At 41.8% G+C, this 23,551-nt stretch overlaps 1 protein-coding gene across 1 annotated transcript in view; it reads right to left on the bottom strand.

The window, feature by feature from the left end:
• LOC122804094 (acrosin-like) overlaps window positions 1–23,363 on the bottom strand; it is a 47,070-nt gene extending 23,707 nt beyond the window's left edge. The window contains exons 1-2 of the mRNA XM_044073753.1: window positions 23,037–23,363; window positions 556–821 (exon numbers count right to left, since the gene is read on the bottom strand). Of these exons, the coding sequence (XP_043929688.1) occupies window positions 556–821; window positions 23,037–23,203 (433 nt within the window). The 5' untranslated portion in view covers window positions 23,204–23,363. The remainder of the gene's footprint in view (window positions 1–555; window positions 822–23,036) is intronic.
• Between the last annotated feature and the right edge of the window lie 188 nt (window positions 23,364–23,551).

Below are 23,551 nucleotides of genomic sequence, written 5' to 3' on the forward strand. Positions count from 1 at the left end.
TATGTTTATCTCTCTTTACTGGGATTGCTTTAAATGGCTTACAGTATACCAGTTACACTGGTGAATAAGATATTCCTGTCATTACCAAATGAAAGTAGATCATTAGCCAATGGGGGGAGAAACATTGAATGCAGAAGGGAAATTCCACTTTCTGAAAGAAGTTATATTCTTAGACATGATTACATGAATAAAACAGTTACAAATGGGCAAACTACAGTAAAAATTTTGCTTCATACTGTAAAAGTAAACATCTGAATATATGGACAGTACACATTATGTTAGGCCTATTAAAAAGAATATAACTTGTCAGGATAAAACTATTGACATCTAACTGTCAAAAGGTCAGTTATCGTAGTTTCTGTTTAGCTGCCTAGTTAGAACATTTATAGCTTTCGAATTTTAAAGTATTATTTTCACTGGCATCAGATTTCCTATAAGAATAAATCATTGTGCTACACTCCTAGATAAAAAAATAAGAATCCTTAAACATGCACAATTAACAGTCTAATTTTCTTTGGGAAACTATAGTAATTTTTACCAGAAACAGCTACTTACAATGTTCTTCTGTGACTCCCCATCCAGCAATTTGGCATAGTATTAAATTTTCAACATCCATATTCTGATCAGGGAGGCAGGCTACCTGGATATATTTACTTGTCACGACTGGTTTATCCATTTCAATTAGTGCAATATCATTTTCTTCCCTCCGTGGATTGTAGCGCTCATGCTTAATAACATGTTTGATCCGACGGGACTCTGCTTCAGGGCCTAAAACTGACAGCTGATGGCCTCCAAGGATTAGTAGCCATTCATGAAGATTCCTGTAAAAATGGGACAATTTAAATGTTATCTCTATGCCAGGTATTACATAAACAGAATTCCACCAAACTGTGGCAAGAAATACTGCATTAGAAAAAGGGATACAGACTTATTAAGGCAGTCCTGAACAATTAGTGAAACACAAAGACCTCAAACCTACTGAGACAAAAACAGTCTGACCCACTGTAATAAAACATGTGATCACTGCCAGTACAAAACCTGCAATTTAGTGCAGAAGTTTAAGGCTGTATGTTAGCCATATACCCTGCATCAGTTATGGGTTTGGTTACACAGCCTGCATTCACCTATTGTGTGAGTAAGTCATTTAAGCAATCAGTTTAAGGTTGTATGCTAGCCGTATGCCCTGCATCAGTTATGGGTTCGGTTCCACAACCTGCATTCGCTTATTCTGTGAGTAAGTCATTTAAACAATCCGTTTAAGGCTGTATGTTAGCCATATACCCTGCATCAGTTATAGGTTTGCTTCCACAGCCTGCATTCACCTATTGTAAGTCATTTAAACAATCATTACACCCGGGTCACTCTTGTGCAAAGCAGTCACTATGTGCCCGGCAGGTTTAGCTGGTTGACAAACACATTCTTTATACTCAACCAGACTGTGGGGAACTGTCATTATATAATGCATCTTAGATGTATTTCTTTATTTGTTATCCATATAAAATAAACAAGCTGAGTGCTCATTCTTTTTCGTATAAGAATTCACAAGATGTTAGTGCATTGTTTGCTCCTGTTTGCCTTTTGTTGTCATTCCTTACCCTTTTGTGGTCAGAATTATCTGGTAGGTCTGCTTTACTCTGATTCATGGTCCTAGTCACCAGACAAGACTAGATGTATCATAGGATCCTGTGAAATACAAGGCAGCTGATGCTTGCAGCTAGTTATGTCTTACCAGTACTCATGCTTAGGCCTTACCTCCTCTGCTGAGGACAGCTAGGCCAATCAAGCCCAGGGTGAATTTGTGGGCTCCCATCAATCATCCGGGTCCCATCTGAAGGAAGATAGTGTATCACACTGCTTAATTTGCACAGGGAGTTTGTTCCAGAGGTGGGGAAGTACAGCATGATGACTCTATCTCGCTATCATGCTTTATTTATTTGTTGGTGAAGGTTTAGATTCCTGGTCATGGTATCAGTGGTGCTATTTGATTTGTGGATGTAGAAGAGATCCAGGACCACTGGACCCTAATGACATTAAAGGCAGTGCATATATTACCCCTGTATAAACAGACAATGCTACCAGTTTGTCCTGGAAGGTTAGTGTTTTATTCAGTCAGTGATCCTTAGTTAGAATTAAAAACCTCTGAGATTTGTTTATCGGTTCATATTTTCATAGGTTGGTACTAGGCTATCTGCCCGAAGGCATTTATAAGCCTAGCCAGAATGTGTTGGCTTTCGTTGCCGGCTTAGATTAGTTCCCTGTGCCTCTGTCCAGCAGTGCCACTGAAGTGATCCCCAAGGTAAACTTTCTATTTCCCATCCACTCGTCAAGGTTTCTTTTGAAGAGTGTTAGCGAGCAGCTCTGCCTAATGTGGATTGGGATCTTGTTCCATAGCATGGAAAGTCTCTGGGACAGGAATCTATACCTACAGCATGTCCTATTTATTGTTGTGGTGAGGTTTAGATCCCTAGAGCGTGTGGCTTGAGGGGATAAGGTTTTCTTTAGGTGGAGCATGTCCATCAATTCTGGTTTGGACATGGCCTTGTATGTCAGGCAGAGATCACCTCTGAATAGGCGATATGCAACCGAGTACAACTGGAGTTTCTTCAGTCGAGCTGCATAGGGCATCTGTTTGAGGCCAGTGATCCTCTTGGTGAGGTACTTCTGTGGTATTTCCAGCTGTTGCAGGTGTCTTGTAAGGTACATTACAAATGGGGCTTTATACTCTATGATGGGTCTGATGAGTGATGAGTAGAGGGGCACAATGACCTCTTTTGATCTGGATGCGAACCCTTTTGTGATTAGGTGGGCCATGTAGAAGGATTTTCTAACCACTTTGGCAGTGTGATTATCAAAGGTGAGATTACTATCCACTTGGGTCCCCAGATCCCTTATTACGTCTTCCATATTTAGGGTTCTACCACCTATGCGGTAGCTTGTGGGTACTTTGTTTTTTCCAAAGACTATGCATTTTTGGCATTTAGCTTGAGGCCATGATTTTGACACCAGGTATCTGTCTCAGTGAGACCCTTTTGGAGGATGTCTGTGGCAGCCAGAGAGTCAATTATAGCCATAGTTTGCAGTCGTCTGCGAACTTGGTCAGCCATAGTCCTTCTGTGCTTGCCTGTACCTCTGAGAAGTATATGGCAAACAGGAGGGGTCCTAGGACTGAGCCCTGAGAAATGTCATTTGTAACTGGTTTAGAGTTGGACCTAGCTCCTGCAACTCTCACCATGTGGGTTCTGTCTGTGAGCCAGTTGGCAACCCATCTTGTGACGTAGGGGGTTATGTTCAGGCTGGTGAGCTTGTCTATAATACCAGAATAGGGAATGGTGTCAAAGGCCTTAGCGAGGTCTAGGTAGACTGTGTGGATCACCTTTCCCTCGTCTATAGCCTTGGTAACTGTCTCAAAGTAATCCACCAGGTTTAGGAGGCATGATCTGCCCTTAACAAATCCAAACTGGGTAGGGTCCAGTGTTTGGAGGTTCCCAATGTCTCTGGTAATGAGTTCCATGATGATGCGCTCCATAGCCTTGCAGATCAAGCTAGTCAGGCTTATAGGGTGATAGTTCCCAGGGTCTGTTGTGGCTCCACCTTTGTGGAGTGGAATAACCATTGTTGTGCACCACTGTATGGGTATGTAGCCTGTGGAGAGGCTGAGTTTGAACAGTGTGTTTAGGTGAGGGGTTAGTTTGTCTTTGAGCTAGTGTAGGATGCAGCCTGGGACACCATCCGGTCCCATTGATGCTGTGTTTTTGGCTTTGGAGAGGGCTGTTTTAACTTGAGTGTCTGTAATTTCAGGGACTCTACATTCTTCTGGTATGGTTTTGGGCCCTTTTGGAGGAGAGAGGGGGGGTGAAGTTTGTGCTGAACCTGTTTGCCAGGATATTGGCGATATTGGTCGGTTCAGTGTATTTTGTGCCATTCTGCACTAACTCCGATCAGATGTGAGAATTGCCACCTGGATTCTTGACATAGCTAAAGAATGCCTTGTTGTTATCTTTGGAGTTCATGGCAATTTTTCTTTTGAAGCTAGCCTTGGATGATTTTATGAGGGATCATAGTTTTTTGCTGATACTGATCAGGGATGTCTTCCCTCCTTGGGATTTTACTCTTTTCTGTACTAGATTCCTCCTTCTATTGTATAGCTTGTTTATGGCAGGAGTCCACCAGACTGGTTTTATTTTCTTGGAGGAGTGAGTCTTGGTTTTGCTTGGGATGGTATGATCCATGCATTCTTGTAGCTGCACTTTGAATGCATTAGTAAAGGATTTTGCAGCTTGGACAGTGTTATCCTTCAGCATGGTGGCTTTGAAACTTTCCACCTTGGTCTTAAGTAACGTGAAGTTTGCTTTTGAAAAGTTTTTCACGGTGGTTTTCTTGTCCGGGGATGGGGGCGGAATGTGGATATCACTTTACTTATTTGAATCTAGTGAGGTACATCCTGTATGAGGCAATGCACTTACTAACTGACCAAATCAATGCTGAATTCCGCTCTGGTTTAAAGGTGGTCTACACAAGCACACTACACTCTTGTCTATATCCATTGACGCTCTGCTAGCATGCCTAATACGTATACGAACACCACCAATTACTGAATTTTAAACCACATATTTTGCTCCACTGTAATGTAGTCCATTTTACACAAGATAACTGTAACATACATTCTCTTATTTTACTTAATGTTATATAACTCCATGAAACTCGGCCATTAGTGCCATCTAGTAGCCGGAATTATACCGTTAGTAAATTCAAATGCTTCACATAGACATATTATGGCATTTTCCTTTCCTGACATCTAAAAGCAACTGTTCCCACGTAGATTTATTGGACATTTTCTTATTCCCGACACCACCCTCAGACCCGATAGGTTACATCTGGCTTCAGATAATACTATCCTTGGCTTTTATTCGATTACAGTAGTGCTAAAATTGCTGTGCTGAACCATCATACACACCTATCTTTTGTTAACTTGTTTTCTCCATCTTTTCCTTTGACCACAGAACGTGCCTAAATGCTGGGTTAATCTGCAAAGTACCCCCCCCCCCCCACATGCTATGGACCATCAGGAACCTCTTGCCAAAGATGTAAAGACCAGAGAATGGCCAACCATCCACTTAAAGATACTGACAAGGTTATTATCTTATGTCATACCTGTAAGTACACCAACTGGGTTGACAGCAGAAAGAGTTTTATTTGTCCAGTTGCTTAGTAGTTCCACTAGTTGTGTACCCCACCCCCTCCCATTTCCAGCCATACTACTGAAATGTCTTTAGGTTCCCCATCACAGACCAATCCCCCTTAGCACACTCTTCCCTGCCCCCCCCCACCTCTCTTTGGTCAGTTCCCAAAATTACTGCTTCCCACTCAGCTTTACATTCCAGGCAGCCTTTACCAATAACTGTTACAAAATGCATCTCTGGTATACTCCTAACTATTCACTTACCCTCCTGCCCAACACACTGATTGTTTCTTGTACAGCCACTTACCTGCACTGCTGGTCTGGCCCCACTAACAACTGACCACTAATCCCTCCCATCTACCTCCTCTTTAATCACACCAATACCCCCCACCGACAGAACCCCACCCACCACCTACCTATTTTCAATGTCTAAGACAACTATGCTTCTTCAAACCATGCTCACACTCTTTACATGCACTCTCCTTGCACACCTAACATCTTACCGAGGCACCTTAGTACACCCACTCAAACACTTTCACTCCACTACTACGCTCACCACTTATCTTAACCCCACATCTACTATTCCTGTCACACAAACTCATCACCATCCTAATGCATCCTCCACATTATCTAGCACCAGCAACATTCAAACAAAAAAATCTCCTTAAAATACGACAGACTAATCATCAGTTTTATAAAACTTAGGTCCACTACCCTCTCTAAACTTGCCCTCAGTGGTGAGATGCACCCTAACCCTGGTCCTAGTATCTCCAACTCCACACTCAATAACCAGTCCAATAACTGCAGCATCTCACAACTATCAGCCAACAGAAAGTCAACTGACTTCCTTCTCCAAAGCCTAAATATCAGAAGTATAACCAATAAAACCCACAACATCCACCCCAACATAGCCTTATACTCCCCAGACATACTCATCTTGACTGCAACCTGGCTTAAACCTCACATTAGCACTGAGGAAATACTCTCAACAGGTTACAATATACTTCACGTGGATAGGCTATCTAAGAAAGGGGGTGGTGAAGCTCCAATCTTTAAATACCACCTAAACATTCAGATCCTAAACATAGCAGCCCCACAAAATTGGTAATGAAGAAATCCTATATGCCAGCCTCAGACTAAACCCAAACAAAACAATAAACATCATAGGATGCTACTTCCCACCTGGTCATAACATCCCTTCACTAGAGAACCTCTTCAGCTGGGCTAACAATAACCTTCCCCAAGAAACCATAATTCTAGGCAATTTTAATAGCGATTGGCTATCCTGCAGCAACAACCATCCAACTCACCAAACAAACGTTTAAGATTTCTCCCAACTTATCCAGTCCCCCACCCGGATAAATAGAATCTCTAAAAGACATACCACACTTGATTGGATACTAGTCGATAAAGCCACTCAGTCATATTTAGCTGGCTGCCTACCTGACACCCTCAATGACCATTTCTCAACATTCCTACTGAAACACCACCTATACAGTACTAAACCCATCATCTATCGGCAAATATGTAACAAAGTCTACTTTAACCAGCTCACATTCATCTCATCCCTTCGGTACCTCAATCTATATGACACAATTCAGTTTTTCAATAGCACTTTCCTAAATATCTTAAATGCTCATGCCCCCATAAGAAATACGAGAGTCAAAGCCCAGTACTCCCCATGGCTACAGAAATCCACTAAGTCAGTAATGAAAATTAGAGACAGCGCCTGGGACCACTGGCACATAACTAAAACCCCCTCAGCTAGACAAAAATTCCTAGAATTGTGCAATAAAATAAAAAAAAATAATACAACAGGACAAAACCCAATACTATCAGTCCATCCTTAACTCCTCCCAACACAATCCCAAGCAATTCTGGTCCTCCATACACTCCATTCTCCACCCAGGAAAAGTTGGCACCCCTCCACCTAACACTCTCACCTCCTCTGAAAATATCGCTACCTCATTCAATAAACACTTCAGAGAAACCACTCTCTCTCTAGTTAAACAACACAACCCACCCTCCATCCCCACATCAACACCTAATAGTCTGTCCACTACCTTTTCATTTACTCCATTTCCTACCTCCAACATAAAAAAAACTTCTATCAAAACTCAAACCAACTAAACTAGCTGCTGACAATCTGCCCTGTGAATACCTAAAAATAGCTGCTAATGCCCTAGCCTCTCCAGTCTCTATCCTGATTAAACAGTCCCTGTCAGAATGCTATGTCCCCGGACTGTGGAACATATCCCACATCATTCCCTCCACAAAGGCGGGCCCTCCACTGAACTCTCCAATTACTGGACCATAGCCATCCTCTCCCCATTTTCCAAGATACTTGACAGATGCATACAATCTCAAGTCTGGATGACCTCCTAACTAATAACCTCCTATCCAGCACCCAACATGGTTTCAGGCCATACCACAGCACTACTACCACCTTACTGTCTTTCACTAACACTATCCTTCATCATAAAAACAATGGCTTATACTTTTCTGCTACTTTCCCAGATCTTTTCAAGGCTTTTGACTTGGTCTCACACAAACAACTTATCTCTTTCTCTCTAATCTGTCCTTTTTCCAATGAGCTACTGATTGGTTTCACAGCGACCTAACAGGCCACCTACAATCTGTTGTTTGGCAAAATGACATATCTCCACAACTCCCTGTCTCACTCCGAGTTCCCCAAGGATCCATCCTTGGACCTCTACTTTTCTCACTTTTCACCAACAATCTAGTCACAGCCTCCAAACAGGCCTCTCTCATACAGTATGCAGATGATTCCACCATCATCTGCTCAGCCCACTCCCTACCCAAACTACATAAGATCATTCAGGAAGCCTTCACCTCTATAGAAACTCGGCTATGTAATGTCCAATTAATACTCAATGCAAGCAAAACTAAACTCCTCATCTTTCATCCCTCAGAATCTAATCTAACCAACTCCCACTTCAGTATTACTACCAATGACAAGACCATCATCTCCCCAACAGAACATACCAAACTATTAGGTGTTGAGATCAACAACTGTCTCAGATTTGACATCCACATTTCGGTGACCATAAAAAAAGTTCACAAAAAATAGGAGCTTTGTACAGAAATAAGCAATTCCTCACCAAAACCGTCAGCATCTCATTTGCCAATTTTAACCTTATCTCCACCCTACTCTATGCATCTCCTTTATTTACCAGCTTAAGACAAACCGACCTAAATAAGCTCGAGTCTTGTTACAACAAAATTGCCAAATTTGCCACTGGGTCTACCTATCTCAATCACCACTGTATCTCACCTACTGAACTTGACTAGTTCGAATTCCCTCAACTACTTCACCTAAATCAACTCTTCCTTGCTCACAAGTTAGTGAACTATCCTCTTAAAGTCCCATCCCTGCAAAATCTACTCCAGCCCTACCATACCACCAGACCACTATAATCCAACTGCAAAAATCAACTTCAAGTAACCAAAGTCAAGAACTCAGCTGCGGAAGCTCTTTTCTCCTGCATTATATCCAAATTATGGAACACACTTCCCTCCCTCCCTCAATAACCTCTATCCAATCATGTACTCACTTCTAAGCTGCACTAAAAACTCACCTAAAAAACACTGGTTATGCCCTGGCTCCAAGCCAGACTAGAGACCTGATCCTCTTTCTCTGCCTCTCTAACCCCCTCCCCTATCCACTTAGACACCCTACATGGTTCATCTCAATCTTTCAACTGCAGGAGCCGACATTCCTTTTCTTTTCTAAACCCCCTTTAAGACCTCACTTCATTTCAGTCAACTAACCCTTTGACCCACATTCTACTCCATCTTGACTACTTACTCAGTATCCTGACTTACTCCTGTATTCTTCCCCTACTATCTCCTCCCAATCTCTGCACCTGCTTATTCGCCATCTCTCCAAACACAGCTCTATACTTGGTTCAGTTTACAGCCATAAACTATGTCCAAGTAGCTTCATAACTACATCACTGCTGTTACTACTGCTACTTTACCAATGCTCAATATATGCCATCACAGGTGTAACCAATGCTTCTATGCATATTTGAACGTGTACTCCATTGTATATCTACTGTCCTCATGTAACTATGTTACCTATATTTTACGTTTGTGGTTATGCTAGCATTGTTAATTTGCATTTATATCAGTTTTATGAATTTTGTACTATTAACTATGCACTTAATTTATCTTTGTGTGGAGCTTTTCTCCCTGGGTCTCCACTGAAAAAGGACATGTGTCCAGTCAGATTTTCCTGGTAAACAAATATAAATTTTATTTTTATTTCACATTTGTTAACCGGAAAAATCCAGCTGGACCAGGTCCATTTTCAGTGGATGCCCGGGAACAAAAGCTCCGCAATTAACATATAGTAAAGTAGTTATGACACAGGTAATACAGACATGAGAAACAGGTTAATTGTAAGTGCACACATACAAATATTGTTTACAATGGTTTAATTGTGATTGGCAAAGAACCGATACTTTGATAAAGTGTTACATAAAGTACAACTGACCTGACAGACAAAATGCTGTTCTTTAAATAACAGTTACATACAATTAGTGTTTTACAGAACAGAGAAAAATAATATAACCTGAGCGAAATAATATAACATGAACATCCAGATTATAAGAGGACAGTTAGATCAATGAGAAAGTGAGAGCCTAGAGCTTGAGCTATAAAGAGAAAATAGAAGAAAGTCAGGTGACACTGTCATGTATCACATGGGCAGATACCGCTTTTCCTGAGATGTGGTTTGAGTAGTTTTTGAAATTATGTGTTTGTTGTAGTAGAGGTTATATTAGTGGGGAGGTTATTCCATTTTATGGCTATGGTATGGCAGTACAGGGCTTGGCCAGCAGTATCGTTGTTAGTTGTAATACTGAGCAGAGGTTTATGAGATGAGCGAAAAGCACAGCTGTTAGAATAAAGTGTTAACAGCTGTTTTAGTGCTGGAGTTTTCTCTGGGTAGTTTATGATGTCAAAGGCACAGGCGAGTTATTGGTAGGTGAGTAAGTGAGGAAATACAAGCCATTGAATTTCCTTGAATGCCTGGCAATGGTGGGTTCTAAAGGGCGAGTTGGTGGCGAATTTGGCAGTTTTATTATAACATGATTCTGACTTCTCTAGATCTGTTTTTCTAATATGGGTTAGGATTGGCGCTGCATATATAAGTGTAGATAAAAGTTGGGTCTGAGTTAGGGTGATTCTTATTTTATCTGTGAGAATGTTTTTGTGTCTGTACAGTGTCCCCATTTTCTTATGAACTTTCTGGATTGTTTGTGCTATATGAATATCAAAAGATAGGTTATTATCAATTTCCACCCCTAGGAGTTTAGTATGGGTTGATGGTGAAATGATAGTGCCGTTTCTGGATGGGGTGGAGAAAGCTGAAGGAGTAGATTTTGTTTTATTAGGGGTGAACAGGAGAAGTTTGGTTTTATTGGGGTTGAGAATGAGTTGGATGTCAGTGATCCAAGTTTCAACAGCAGAGAATGATTCTTGGGTCAGTTTTTGTAGGGTGATAATAGATGGGGTTGTGCAAATGAGAGTAGAATAAATAAAATAAAATAAAATAAAATAAGAAGCTCTTGATAGTATTCCATTGGCAATAAGTGGCTCTAAGTAGATGGATATCCTCACTACCTTTTTCACACGATGATCCAAGAAAAGGGAATTATCAACCCATGTTCCAAGGTCCATAACAAAATCCTCATTTACAGTGGGACATGTTATATGTTAGCTACATACCCTGCATCAATTTGGGTTTGGTTTACAATTCAGTTGTGTCTCTTCCAGATAAGACAATATTGCAATGTTTTCGTATTTAATTTAAGTCCCATTTTTAGTATTCCTGGTATTTATGAATGTAAGTTCTCATTGAATGTTTTGGTTGTCAGAGGGAGCTTGACAATGACTCTCCGATATTGGCTGCAAACCTCATTAGCCAATGGTCAGGATTCACAATCTGGAGATCAGAAAAGGGAATACAGAACCGGAGGTGTCCCACCCTTGAGTCCTGTGGGTCACCAGTTGTCACTGTCACTCTCTCTCTCTGATAAGACATGTGCCATCTGCACTGTATAGGTTTTTATCTTTTAGCCAATTTGCTTTTCAATTTACCACATAGGGATATGTTTTTAATGTGTTTAGTTTATCAACTATACTATCAAGGGGGGTAGTGTCAAATACTTGGACAGGTCAATGTATACCACTTCGACAGCAAGACCACTGTCAACAGCCTATGTTACCCTCTCAGAGAAGTTGTCTAAATTCATTAGACAGGATCTATCATTGATAAAGCCAAACTGCTGCAGATCTAGTCTGGTGAGAGTTTTGATGTCATAGTTTATCAAACATTTATAATAATATGTTCAATGGTTTTGTAAATAAGACTTAGGCTGATTGGCATGTAATTCCTGAAGCCACTGGTAGTATCACCATTCTGGAATGGCATCCCTACCTCTGTATGCCAAACCTCAGGCAAAAATTCAGTAGGTAGATCTACATTAAACAGTTTAAGGAATATCTGTGCCGCGTCTTGCTTAGCACTGTTTGTTAACCAGTCAAGTATATAATCAGGTACTATGAAGGAAGTAATTTTGTCTTGGACTGTACCTTCAATACATGTTCTTTATTTGTGATGGTGAGTTTGAGAGATTCAGGGATATGTGGACTTTGGATTGCCATCTCTGAGGAAAACTTCTTAATTAATTGTTTTGCTAGTATGTTGGCAATATCAGGCACTTGCAGCAGTTGGAATTCTCTCAAATGTTTCTCACCAGGAGAATCCAGGGTATGAATACCCTGTCCTACACAGATTACCTTAAGATCCTATCTCTGTTCTCAGTCTCCTATAGGTTAATGAGAGGCAGTCTATGCCTACCATATAACGTATCCTTAGATGCAGCTTTGATAGATCTCTTGCACATTGACAAGACAAACAGCACCAGAAACACTAGATTAAAGTCCTAAACTTTGCCAATGACATAAACAGAACATGCTGGATGGAACAGTATGTGTCTCAAAGGATTCCCACACTATGGAATAAGCTCCCCACCTACGTGAAGCAAAGTTCAACTCTGACCTTTTTCAAAATAAACCTTGATCATTGGATGTGAAAATGCAAATTCATCCCCGGTCTGCCCCTTATGTCTCTGATAGACAGAGTTTAACATTAAGTAAATTAATCCCCAACCAACATACCCCCAATAACAACAAATGCAAAAACACACAATATAAGCTCAGTACTGAAACAAAAGCAGTTCACGGACTCCACTGGTAGCAAACTAGGGTAAAGAACAAACCCAGAAGGTTGAATTGTCATATGAAATCCTTTATTTGCTGAAAATAAAATATCCCCAATAACCCTAGGCTACTTCTATACTAACATACCCCACCATAAAGGCATCCAAGGAACTCAGGGACAAAACTGGATTGGGTTGCACTTCTAGGCGTGTAAAGATGCTGGTGGTCATTAACTAAGTGTAAACCTATGACCCTATAGGTGGCACAGGTTTTTAAGTAAGTTCAGTGCAATCGTAGGTGTTATTTCTCAGATTCCCAGTGTAATGAAAGTGTGATTTATAATTGTCCTTAACTTCAGATGCTAACCTAAGTTCATGGGCTTCTTTAGTACACCTAGTAGCATTTTTAAGATTTTCTTAATATTTCTGATCTTATCCTTGATATGAGGGCTTTTTATCTGCTGTATATTGTAAGAACTGTTTATTTTTTATTATAGAGTTTATTTATGTTGGTAGGCCACAAGGGTGGTTTGGTTTTGAATTTCCCTTATTTTGAGATCTGATTAGGCATGCCAGGTCTACAGACCTATCTAAGTCAGCAGAGAACTCCTTTATGAAGCCACCTGCTCTGCCAACACTGGAGCAGATGCTGCTATAAGTGAATTTTGAAATGTTATCAGAGAATTTGAAGAATTCAGCACATTTGAAATGGTTGAGTTCTGAGATATTGGTTCCAGGGAGTCACAGAGATTTTGATTTAATTTAAAATGATTATTTCAGGTCACAAGTTTATGATCTGACTTAACTGCAAAGGGCGATACCAAGAAGCAGTACATGAAGGAGGTATACATTTAATGACCAGGTCTGGAACAGTACGTCCTTATACAAGATTTGTTAACAATCTGCTCAAGAAGATTTTGGGTCATTAAATCTATGAACGTTTGGGTATATCCAGTGCTGGTGGTACAAGTATTCCAATTTGTTGAGGGGTACTTGAAGTCTCCCAAAATAATTGAGTTGCTGTTTATGGGGGAGCACATTGACTATGTTTAGGAACCTCATGTGATTTTCTGGGGACATGGAGGATATCTTGTAATATACTATGAAGCTGATAGCTGTCCCTGCTTAATGTGATTAAGATAAATGGCTTATGTTTGTGGGTCTCTGGAATCTGTGTTTTAGGGGTGATATGGCCCCTAACAAATACAGAAGCTCCACCACAATTGCCATTAGGCCTGAAACAAAGTTGAGACAAAACCCAGATATGAAGGGAGTGTTTTTTATACATTTAAACCAACTTTCAGTAATTAAATAAATATGGATGTGTTCCAAATACAGGAGATCTTCAAAGTTGAACAGTTTGTTTTTGAGACTTCTAACATGGGCAGGTCCATGTTAATGTTTTGGATTTAATATGTTATGTTGTTATAGCCATTAGCCTTACTCTACCGAAAGGTACCCTTAGGGCAGCAAAGGCTATAGCCAGTATGCAGAAGCCTTGAAACAAGAGGCGCTGGTCATCCTAGGCAAAACAAGCAGGACCACTGACATCTCATCTCTTGCTGATGCATACTGGGTTCCCCTTGAATAATGCCAACTATTTAGCCAATTGTTGATGCCAAATATCTTTTCTTTGTATCTTGCAATCATTCTTGGTGAAAGACGGATTCTACCTAGCACCAGTGTTTTGCCAGCATTTGTGATATGAACTGAGAGTCCTGACACATTTCTGTGCATATCCCTCAAAGTTTTATATCCCAAATTATTCACCCCTACATGAACCACCCCCATGCCATATTAGTATTTCTTAGGTGAAAGGATCTTAAGGACCCTTGAGATAGCTGAGATGCTGACACCAGCCTCACCCTGTCTTTTTCCATCCTAGTGAGTGGAGAATCTGTGTGTCTGTGACTCGAGAGCCACTGATGACCAGAGCCAGGTCATGGTCACATGGGCCCTATGCAGGGTAATGCCCCCCACACCCGCCACACCACTAGCTCATTACTTGACTGTCTCTCTCCAGTTATTGTTAACATCCTGTTATCTTCTTTACTTTTACATTGATCACAAGGATTTCGATTTAATTTAAAGAGATTCTTTCAGATTTTATAGCAAAACATTGACAGACATTCCTGTGACACACATTTACTGACAATACAGCAGGAATCCCCATTAAACAAAAAGAGGTGTGCTAAGATTCATATTCAAATAGTATATAGTGAAGCACTAATAGCTATGTGAAAGGTGTAGGAACTCAAAAGAAAAGTATGTAATGCAGTTGCTAATAGCCTGGGGCAGCCCAGCAGATGTTCGTGTCCCTTTTCAGGAGTATAGCAGGAGCAATGTCTGAATTCACTCAGAAGACAAATGAAAGCTCAGGGGATCAAACCCTACTCGATAGGACATTAACAGCTCATAGCCTTAGTGATCTACACTAAGTGCCAGAAAAATTGCTGGAGCCCCAAGACAATGCATTTCATTCCCACATGCCTACAAAAAAGCTAAATTAAAAATGTAATCATTTAACATTAAACTTGCTGATTTCATACTAACAACTTTATTAAAGCCAAATAATAAACACAGTCTCAGTAGTCAACAAAACACGGAAAACTGGATCATACCCAAAGAAGACGGGTCATATGATGATGCTTCTGTTTACTACAACTGATTCCTTCCTTTATACCATAATTACAGGAAGCTGGTATATTATGCATACAGGCACACACACACACACACACACACACACACACACACACACACACACTATCAGTTATAGCACCTACTATGATTGTGTACAGATGAATTGTTTCCTTGCAATCAGATGAATAAACAAATATATAAACAATTATCTAAAAATACATTTCAGCTTGTTGCTGTGACAACCATACCGTTCAACCCATTGCATCCCCTTGTCTTCCCAACTTGTTATTTCAAGAATGAGAGACAAACATCCAAAATCAGGAACAGATTTTAAATATTGGTCTTAAAAATTTACTAGCACAGTGGGTGTTTCAAGGTTTCTTATTTCAGATGGAAGTTTGTTCCATAATGCTGGACCTAGTAGGAAGAAAGCATGTTCACCTGTGATTTTTTTTTTAATGGAGCTGCTTAAGGTAAATCTTTCATCTATATGTTTGTGTTATGGCCCTTTTTTGTGTTAAGAATAACATTAATGCACTCCATTTCAAAATGGTTTCTCCTCTGCATGCATGCCTCTAGACCTCCCTATATATTTTAGGAGTCTTGTACCCAATCAGAGCTTGATATTGTACCGTACATCTGGTAAATGATCTTATCAAATTACTTGCACAAACAAGCAGGAAGTTAAGTCTCTCTTTCAGTTTAATGGCTTTTCAACTGCTCTTTAAATATATGTGAATTTCAAAGGAATATCAGGTCACTTTTGTTCATGCTGCGTCTGTTTTCAGTGTGATGGCCTTTTTGTTTTATTTAGCAAATGGTCCTCAACATTTTTATTGTTAAAATTTTAAATAAAACTGATATCCAAATCTTATGATCATTGTAAGGGTAAGGAAGTAATGGCATGTACGCTGGGAAAACTTGTCATTATTTTATGGTGATTGGAGAATGCCAAGTAGAGGGACACTTGAATGGCCTTGCTCCAGTACATTCCTGAGGGCCCCATAGCCTCGTGATCCTGCACAAAGCATAGGCATCAGTGCATTCTGGTTTTTCACCAGCCCACTCTGCTTGTGGTATTAAATTACAGCTACTACAGTCGCAGGATTATGTAATAAATGTATAGCAAAACTGCAACACGCTATAGGCTGATAGAGCTGATAAGCTGAAAACATCGGAACCATCCAATAGAAGAAATAAGGCATTCAGACAGTGGGACAATCAACATAACATTAGATGTTAAGTTGTCTATCTACTTTCATTCTTTGCTGGATGGAGGTTGAGTCACCTCTGCTCCGACATTCTTCTAAAAAAAAAAGGGAGTTGGTTCACGGCTCGGCGAGGCTGCCCTATATCCCACAATGCTAGGTGAGTTACCTCAGAGATCGTTTGCCGCTTACAGCGAGGGTGTTTTCTAAACCCTCCAGGTTTATTAGATTAGATTAATAATATTAATTTAAACTTACTTAGCTTAGTTTGATACCCCCTTATTCCTTGTAGTAGATATTATCCCTTCTTTCTTTTTTTTCCAGCCTTTTTTTTTTGAACTTATAAGTTCTTTCCTTATTCCCTCCCCTTCCTTCTTCCTTCCTAGGGTGTGTATGTGTTTTTGTTTAGATTTATAATACTTAACTTAGACACCTTTCAAGTTTTGTTTAAATAATTCTACTTTGATTTCTAACAGTGTAAATCTGTGTGTGTGTGTGTGTGTGTGTGTAGCCGGTTCCTTTGAATATGTCCAAGGATTCAGGTCTCAGGCTTCAAGAAGGTGACAGTGTGACTCAGAAAATGTCTCCTGACGAGACATACACACACTTCTGTTTGACTACTGCCTTTGCCCTTTCTACCTACCAGGACTTCTTGTGCTGTATGCATGGCTTCAGCCCTAAGCTCCAAAGAAGAAAACAAACTCAAAGGGGTTGCTTAAGCCTGAAGGTTCCTTTCTTCTACATCGGAAAACCTTCCTAGGCTTCCAACCAGAGCGCTCCAACTCAGCGCGGCGAGCTGGAGGCCCTAAGCTTCAAGGGCCTCGGCTGGGCTGGGCTCGGCTGGAGCCGGAGGAGTCTTGACTTCTGGTATCGGCTCCGAGGGGCCGAGGCATTACCGGTCCCAAATTCAAATTCCGATCCGATCGGCTCTGATCATGAGAGACAGGTCTCTGATCATGTCTGAGTCCATTCTCCCTCTCACTCCCCCTGGCTGCCATCCCTCTCCACGTGAGCTCACTCCAGATCTCCTCGGGGCTCTCAGATCCAGAGGCTCAGATCCACGAGTCTCCAGGAGGTGGTGAGTGGAGCTGGCCGAGTCGAGGCACTGGCCCAAATCCTCAAGCCCCTCTCATCCAATTCCTATCAATATTCCTCCTCTGACTCCTTTCCTATAAGTCGTCCTTCGGGACGGCCGCCCTGTAGCTGGGCGAGCCGATGCAATTGTCTGTCGTGTGAGCCAATTGTCTTTGCTCTTCTTGGCAGCTCTTCCCTCTTCGGCCGATTTCTTCTCCCGAGCGCCCCTCGGCGAGTCCGGCCCTCCCGGCGGTCGACCCACCGGTCGCTAGTGTGTTGCTAGTGACATCGCTTCCAGCCATCTCTGTCAGTGCGAGGGAGTTGGAGCTTCTCGGGTCAGTGCGGAGGGCTCTCTCAGCTTCTGTTGGATTGAGCTGGGTCTGCCAGGGGTGTTGGAACCTTGTTTCATGCCCTGATCGTGTTGGAAGCTCACTGACTCCACGGCTCCTCTTCTCCGCCTTCTCCCTGCCGGCTTCAGCCCTCCTCCCTCACTCACTCCCCCTGTGGGAGAGCAGAGGAGAAGAACCCTCAAGAACTCCCTGGCATGGCCTCAAGGAATCTTAAGTGTGGATCCCTGAATTGGCAAGAGAACCTAGGAAGATTGAGAGAGTCCACCTAGACTCACTTTCACGTGATTCACCTCTGGAGGACAGACACCTTCTGATTCTCTTCCCTGAAGATGTGAGGAAGTAAGATGTCTCCTTCGCAGACGACCTACAGAATTATCTTGAGCCGAAAGTGTGTATCTTCCACCTGAGGATGAATCTGGCCTTCTTGAGGCGTGTCTCCTCGGTGTCCCCCCTTGATCCCCGCCCCTTTGATGGGAAAGAAGGCCTGGACGGGGTAAAGAGGCCTTTCGGCTCCTGATTCAGTGGACCCTACCCTCACAGAGCTGACAAAACTAACATGCTAAGGTGACATCATGTTTCTCACAGGAACTAGCGCTTGGATGCTGCAGAATTAGCGGAACCAGCCAAGAAGGAACTAGCTGATCCTTCAGTAACTGAAGGTCATGTATGGACAGGCGGAGGTCGGATGCGATCCTTCAGCGGCGGATGTTTGCATCAGCCCAAGAATCTATCGTTATCTGAGATTCACCCCAGAGGATGCCCGATCAAGAGAGCGAGAAGACAAGAGGCGAGCAACTGACTACCGAGAACCTACGGCTGCAGACCAGCTTCAAGACACTCCTTTCACAGAGAACTACCCCCTTATATACTACGCCTAACTCCTCCATGCTCCTTTCATACAGGGGCTGATGGAGCTCCTTGCGAGCCATGAGGACAGGTGTTGCCCTTACGCCCGCGTGATGGGGAATCTCTCTTACAATTCACGGACCCTGATCAGCGTCTTTCACTGGAACGAAACCTGAGAAGAAACCTTGACTTGGTCCTCTGAGTGATCTCTTGGGAAACTCTATCTGCTGTGGGAGTCCTTTTGTCCCTCTGCTCCGCAAACCATTTCAAAACTCCTTTGTAGTAAAACCCCAAAGGCCAAGAAGAATTCAGAGGCAGATTCTCCGCAAACAAGAGAAAGGAGAACCCTTAGGAGCGAGGGGGTGGTCCTGGCAGAGGGGGCGAGGAGGGAGGCAGAGGGGGCTTCCAGCAACCAGGGCAGGCAGGGCCCATGTCCATAAGCCCTTTCAGCATCCTAGAGGTCACTTCCCACACACCAGATTCGCATTGTTGCTCGACTGTCCACCTTGAGGAGGCAGCCTCCAACTCAAGTCACTGTACCAGTCCACCTGGCTTCAACTAACTCAAGAAAAGATCTCCAGATCCCATCATTTCAAAAATCTATTCCAGACCCGCCGTTTTTTCCAATCCTGCTAAAAAAAAATTCCATTCTGCTTTCAACAGACTCAAAAGGATCTTGCAGTAAGAGCAATTCAGCCAGTTCCAGCAAAACAATTAGGGCCAATTTTTGGATCTCAAGTTAAACATCGAATCTACTCAAGGGTTATTTTTTGAGATTGTGAAAACAGTGATCGAGGGAATCTGGGAAAGAGAGCTGGATGCTGGTCAATAGGGTCCAAAGAGGAACAAGATTCCGGAAAAATCAAACAATCCATCTCAGATAGATTCCTCAGCCGTGGCTGGATGGACTCTCCAGACCTTCCCTCAGAGAAGGAGGCTCATTCAAAATAGAGCCCACCAGCTCCATGCATTCCAGCTTCAACTCTCTTACAGGCATTTTCAATTCAAGTGTTTCTCACCTTGGCGACTGGCAGCCCTTCTCATTTACCAAATGCATGGCTCCTCGTGTTTCCCCCACCTGACACGTCAAAGGATGGGCAGGTTTCTATATTTAGGCGACGATGTTATTCACAAGGACAAGTTACTTTTTAAAGTTACTCATAGTGCGTTGAGTACTCATGCAATACAAAAAGATAAAAACTGGTAAGCTGTAAATCGCTTAAATACTTGTACTAGTTTAAATAATTAATTTCCATTTAAATTCAAGTACTGAGTTTTAAAATGGCAGACATGAGAGAAAATTAGATCAATCATGTTATACAGAAAACATTTACTATTTACTATCACTAACTTTAAACTATAAACTAAATATAAAAAAGATTAAAAACTTATTGTCAGATAAATCCTCGATACATATTGGATTTAGGCGTTTAAACCTATGTATTCACGGAGACTGTCTTCTCTAAAACAATTTGCTTTCTTTATCCCTAATGGAAAGATTTGCTGTGTTCTCATCACACATTAAATACTTTCATGTCATCTGGACAATAATAATGTTCCTCTATAATTGTACATTTACGTATATTTTGCAAAACAACTTGCTATCCTTTCTCTGCTCCTCCCCTCGTTCATCGGATTTACCGGACCTGCCCTAGCTCCCCCTGGGCTCAACCTGACCCACATTGTTAACCATGACTGTAATGTGTTCATCTGTACCTCTTAACATATGCTTTTCCGACTATAACTGCAAGTTATACAGACACACACAATTACTGGGCAATACGAGGCAGTCAGTAGTTTGAACATTACAAATGCGATGCATCAAGGAAAGTGAAAGGAAAGTGAGAAAATACAGTTCATGGTGATGTGATCAAGATCTGTTTACTAACTGCTTTAGTGCATATAGTCTGCATGCAAAGGACTAGAAACTTCTAGGAAGTTAACATAGCATGTTTACACAGACTTGGTTATGACAGGAGAACACCAGAGGAGAAGACAGATACTTCTTTTTTACAAGGATTTACAATACTACTTGCCATTAATTTAGTAAGCTGTCTTTAGTTATATACTTATAAAATGCTTGCATTTCCTGATTTTATCTGAATTATAAATTTCTATATCATTTAGTGCCAGTTTTGCTTTCAGTGGGCTTGCAATAAACATGCAATAAAAAATTCCAAAACAATATCTATTTTGTGGACACTGTAAGCAAAATGGACCTGGATGGACTCACACCATGCACATACTGTATAGTACACTGCAAATGGGATTATTATCATTGCAATAAGTTTTCTGATTTACTGCTGTTTTGCAGCTCAACGGATTAGAACACCTTAAGATTTCTGGCTATATGCTTCCCACAATGTAACTCCAACCTCATTATCACTGTAATAAATTCTATAATATATTTCTCTCTTGTAGCGTGACAGTTAAAACTCTGCAACACTAATATGTGAATGCAAAACTGTACTTCTCTGCCTGAATTCTATGATACATTTAAACCAAAAGAGAATGTGTTTACCCTTAGAAGGTTCTGTTCTAGAAAAATTCCAGCAGTACCGTTTTTACAATTTCCTTTTGACAACAAGATACACATTGTTTTGCTGCCTTCAGATAAGTCTCCATCATAGCCACATTGTCTCTGCAATCTAGAGGCACTCATGGAGATAACAGTTGCAGTCTGAATATTTGTTTTGAGAATAACTTTACCAGACCTGGGTTTACTTGCCCATTTTGCCTTTAAAATATTAAAACTTTCTCGGGAGGATGGTTTGCCATTGTTAACAATGTATGCCATAGCTGGCTGCCTTGCTATTTGTGAAAAATAATAGACTTCATGTGTCATGAGATTCCAAAGTAACAGCGGTACTTTTATTGGGCTCCCTATTGAAATGTTGAGTGTTGACAAGTTAAAGGAAAGGCTGAAAACTCAGGAGAAGAGTTAATGTAGAAGATTGCTCTTCTTTAAATTTATTTCTTGCAGGGCACAAGCTGTCCCTGCAGCACCCAGTTTAAGCCCCCCCCACAGCTGATAAACCTACATGTACAAACTCCAAGATCACCATACCTTAGAGAAAAGGAAATATCCTGCAAAATGCACAGACTTGCTATATGCAAGACTGTTTTTCAGACATTCAAGCTCCGTGTTCTTGCACTCACTTTAGCAGGTCCCGATATTTCAGAATGTTGCACTTTTATTTTCCAGATGTTGGAACAGTGCTAGTAATAAGGCAGACTAAGGATAGCTGGAGCTGAAGCGACAGAGGACACTAGTGCAGCATCCTACTGCTACTGGGGAGTGTGCCCTAAACCACCATCACCCTGTGGCAACCTTGTGAGCTCCATAATGATGGAAGACACTGGTGCAGAATCCTACTGCTACTGGGGAGTGTGCCCTAAACCACCATCACCCTGTGGTAGCCTTGTGAGCTCCATAATGATGGATGACACTGCTGCAGAATCCTACTGCTACTGGGGAGTGTGCCCTAAACCACCATCACCCTGTGGTAGCCTTGTGAGCTCCATAATGATGGATGACACTGCTGCAGAATCCTACTGCTACTGGGGAGTGTGCCCTAAACCACCATCACCCTGTGGTAGCCTTGTGAGCTCCATAATGATGGATGACACTGCTGCAGAATCCTACTGCTACTGAGGAGTGTGCCCTAAACCACCATCACCCTGTGGTAGCCTTGTGAGCTCCATAATGATGGAAGACACTGGTGCAGAATCCTACTGCTACTGGGGAGTGTGCCCTAAACCACCATCACCCTGTGGTAGCCTTGTGAGCTCCATAATGATGGATGACACTGCTGCAGAATCCTACTGCTACTGGGGAGTGTGCCCTAATCACCATCACCCTGTGGCAGCTTTGTGAGCTCCATAATGATGGAGGACACTGGTGCAAGCATGCTACTACTGTTGGGAGTGTGCCCTAACCACCATCAAACTGTGGCAGCTTTGTGAACTCCATAATGGCTGCCTTTGGGAGGCACATGCTTACTTTCTCATGTGCTCAACTTCCTAACCAAATGGTGCCACTTACAGTGTGGAGACTCTTTGGGCCACTATTGCAGTGAGCCTGGGCAGCGTTGTTCACCCCAGTATGGGCAAGATGATGTCAGACAATCATTCCCACCTTCTCCCAACTAGACCTACCAGCACCTGTGTTATTAGATGGAAATGACTCATCTGGGATGCAGTCAGAGGTTCATCTCTCTATGCCATATTTTGAGGTGCTAACAACCTTCCATTTGTTAAGAAGCAAATCTAACACAGATGTGCTGAAATAAAAATTGTGACAGAATAGCTTTTGAGGCATAAATAACACAGACTTTTCAGACATTTCACTTTCTGTGGCATTGGGATAAATACTACTTACTCCACTTTTATTGTAAGTAATATGTCATTTGCAAGCTGATTGATTGTCTTGTATGAAAACATTCCATTCCTTAGGCATGGTCTCGAGGGCTAGACTGAAGGTACTTACTTGTTGGATGCCTTGAAGCAATGAGCAGCTGTCAGAACCCACTGATTATTCAGAAGAGATCCTCCACATGAATGCTGGTGACGACTATCATGTTTGTTTGGAAGTTGAATGCTGACGATCCATGGCCAGGCCCCTGGCTGTGCATCTTTGCCACCTATGACACGCATGTGTCTCGGTAGAAGGGCCACATGACTGTTCCTACAACCTGGAAACTCTGAAAAACAACAATGATCAGAAATTTTCTAGTGCCTCACTAGGGCATTTAACATGCATAAAATCCACAAAGCATCCTACAGTTTTTCTAAACTAAGGGGTAGGAATGCTGAACATTTTAGATACAAGTTTGGCTTACATAAGCACTACCATAAATATCCCTCTATTCTACTTTTAATTACTCTCTTTCTCCAGCTCAGAGTTTTAGGTAGCCCGAGACTACTTTGGCGAGTAATGGACACATGTACTACATACTGGAACACGTCTCTCTGTGACTGATATAAGAAACATATTGTACACAT

Source organism: Protopterus annectens, chromosome 6.part0 (assembly GCF_019279795.1).
Source record: "Protopterus annectens isolate FY-2018-M chromosome 6.part0, PAN1.0, whole genome shotgun sequence".
NCBI lineage: Eukaryota > Metazoa > Chordata > Ceratodontiformes > Protopteridae > Protopterus > Protopterus annectens.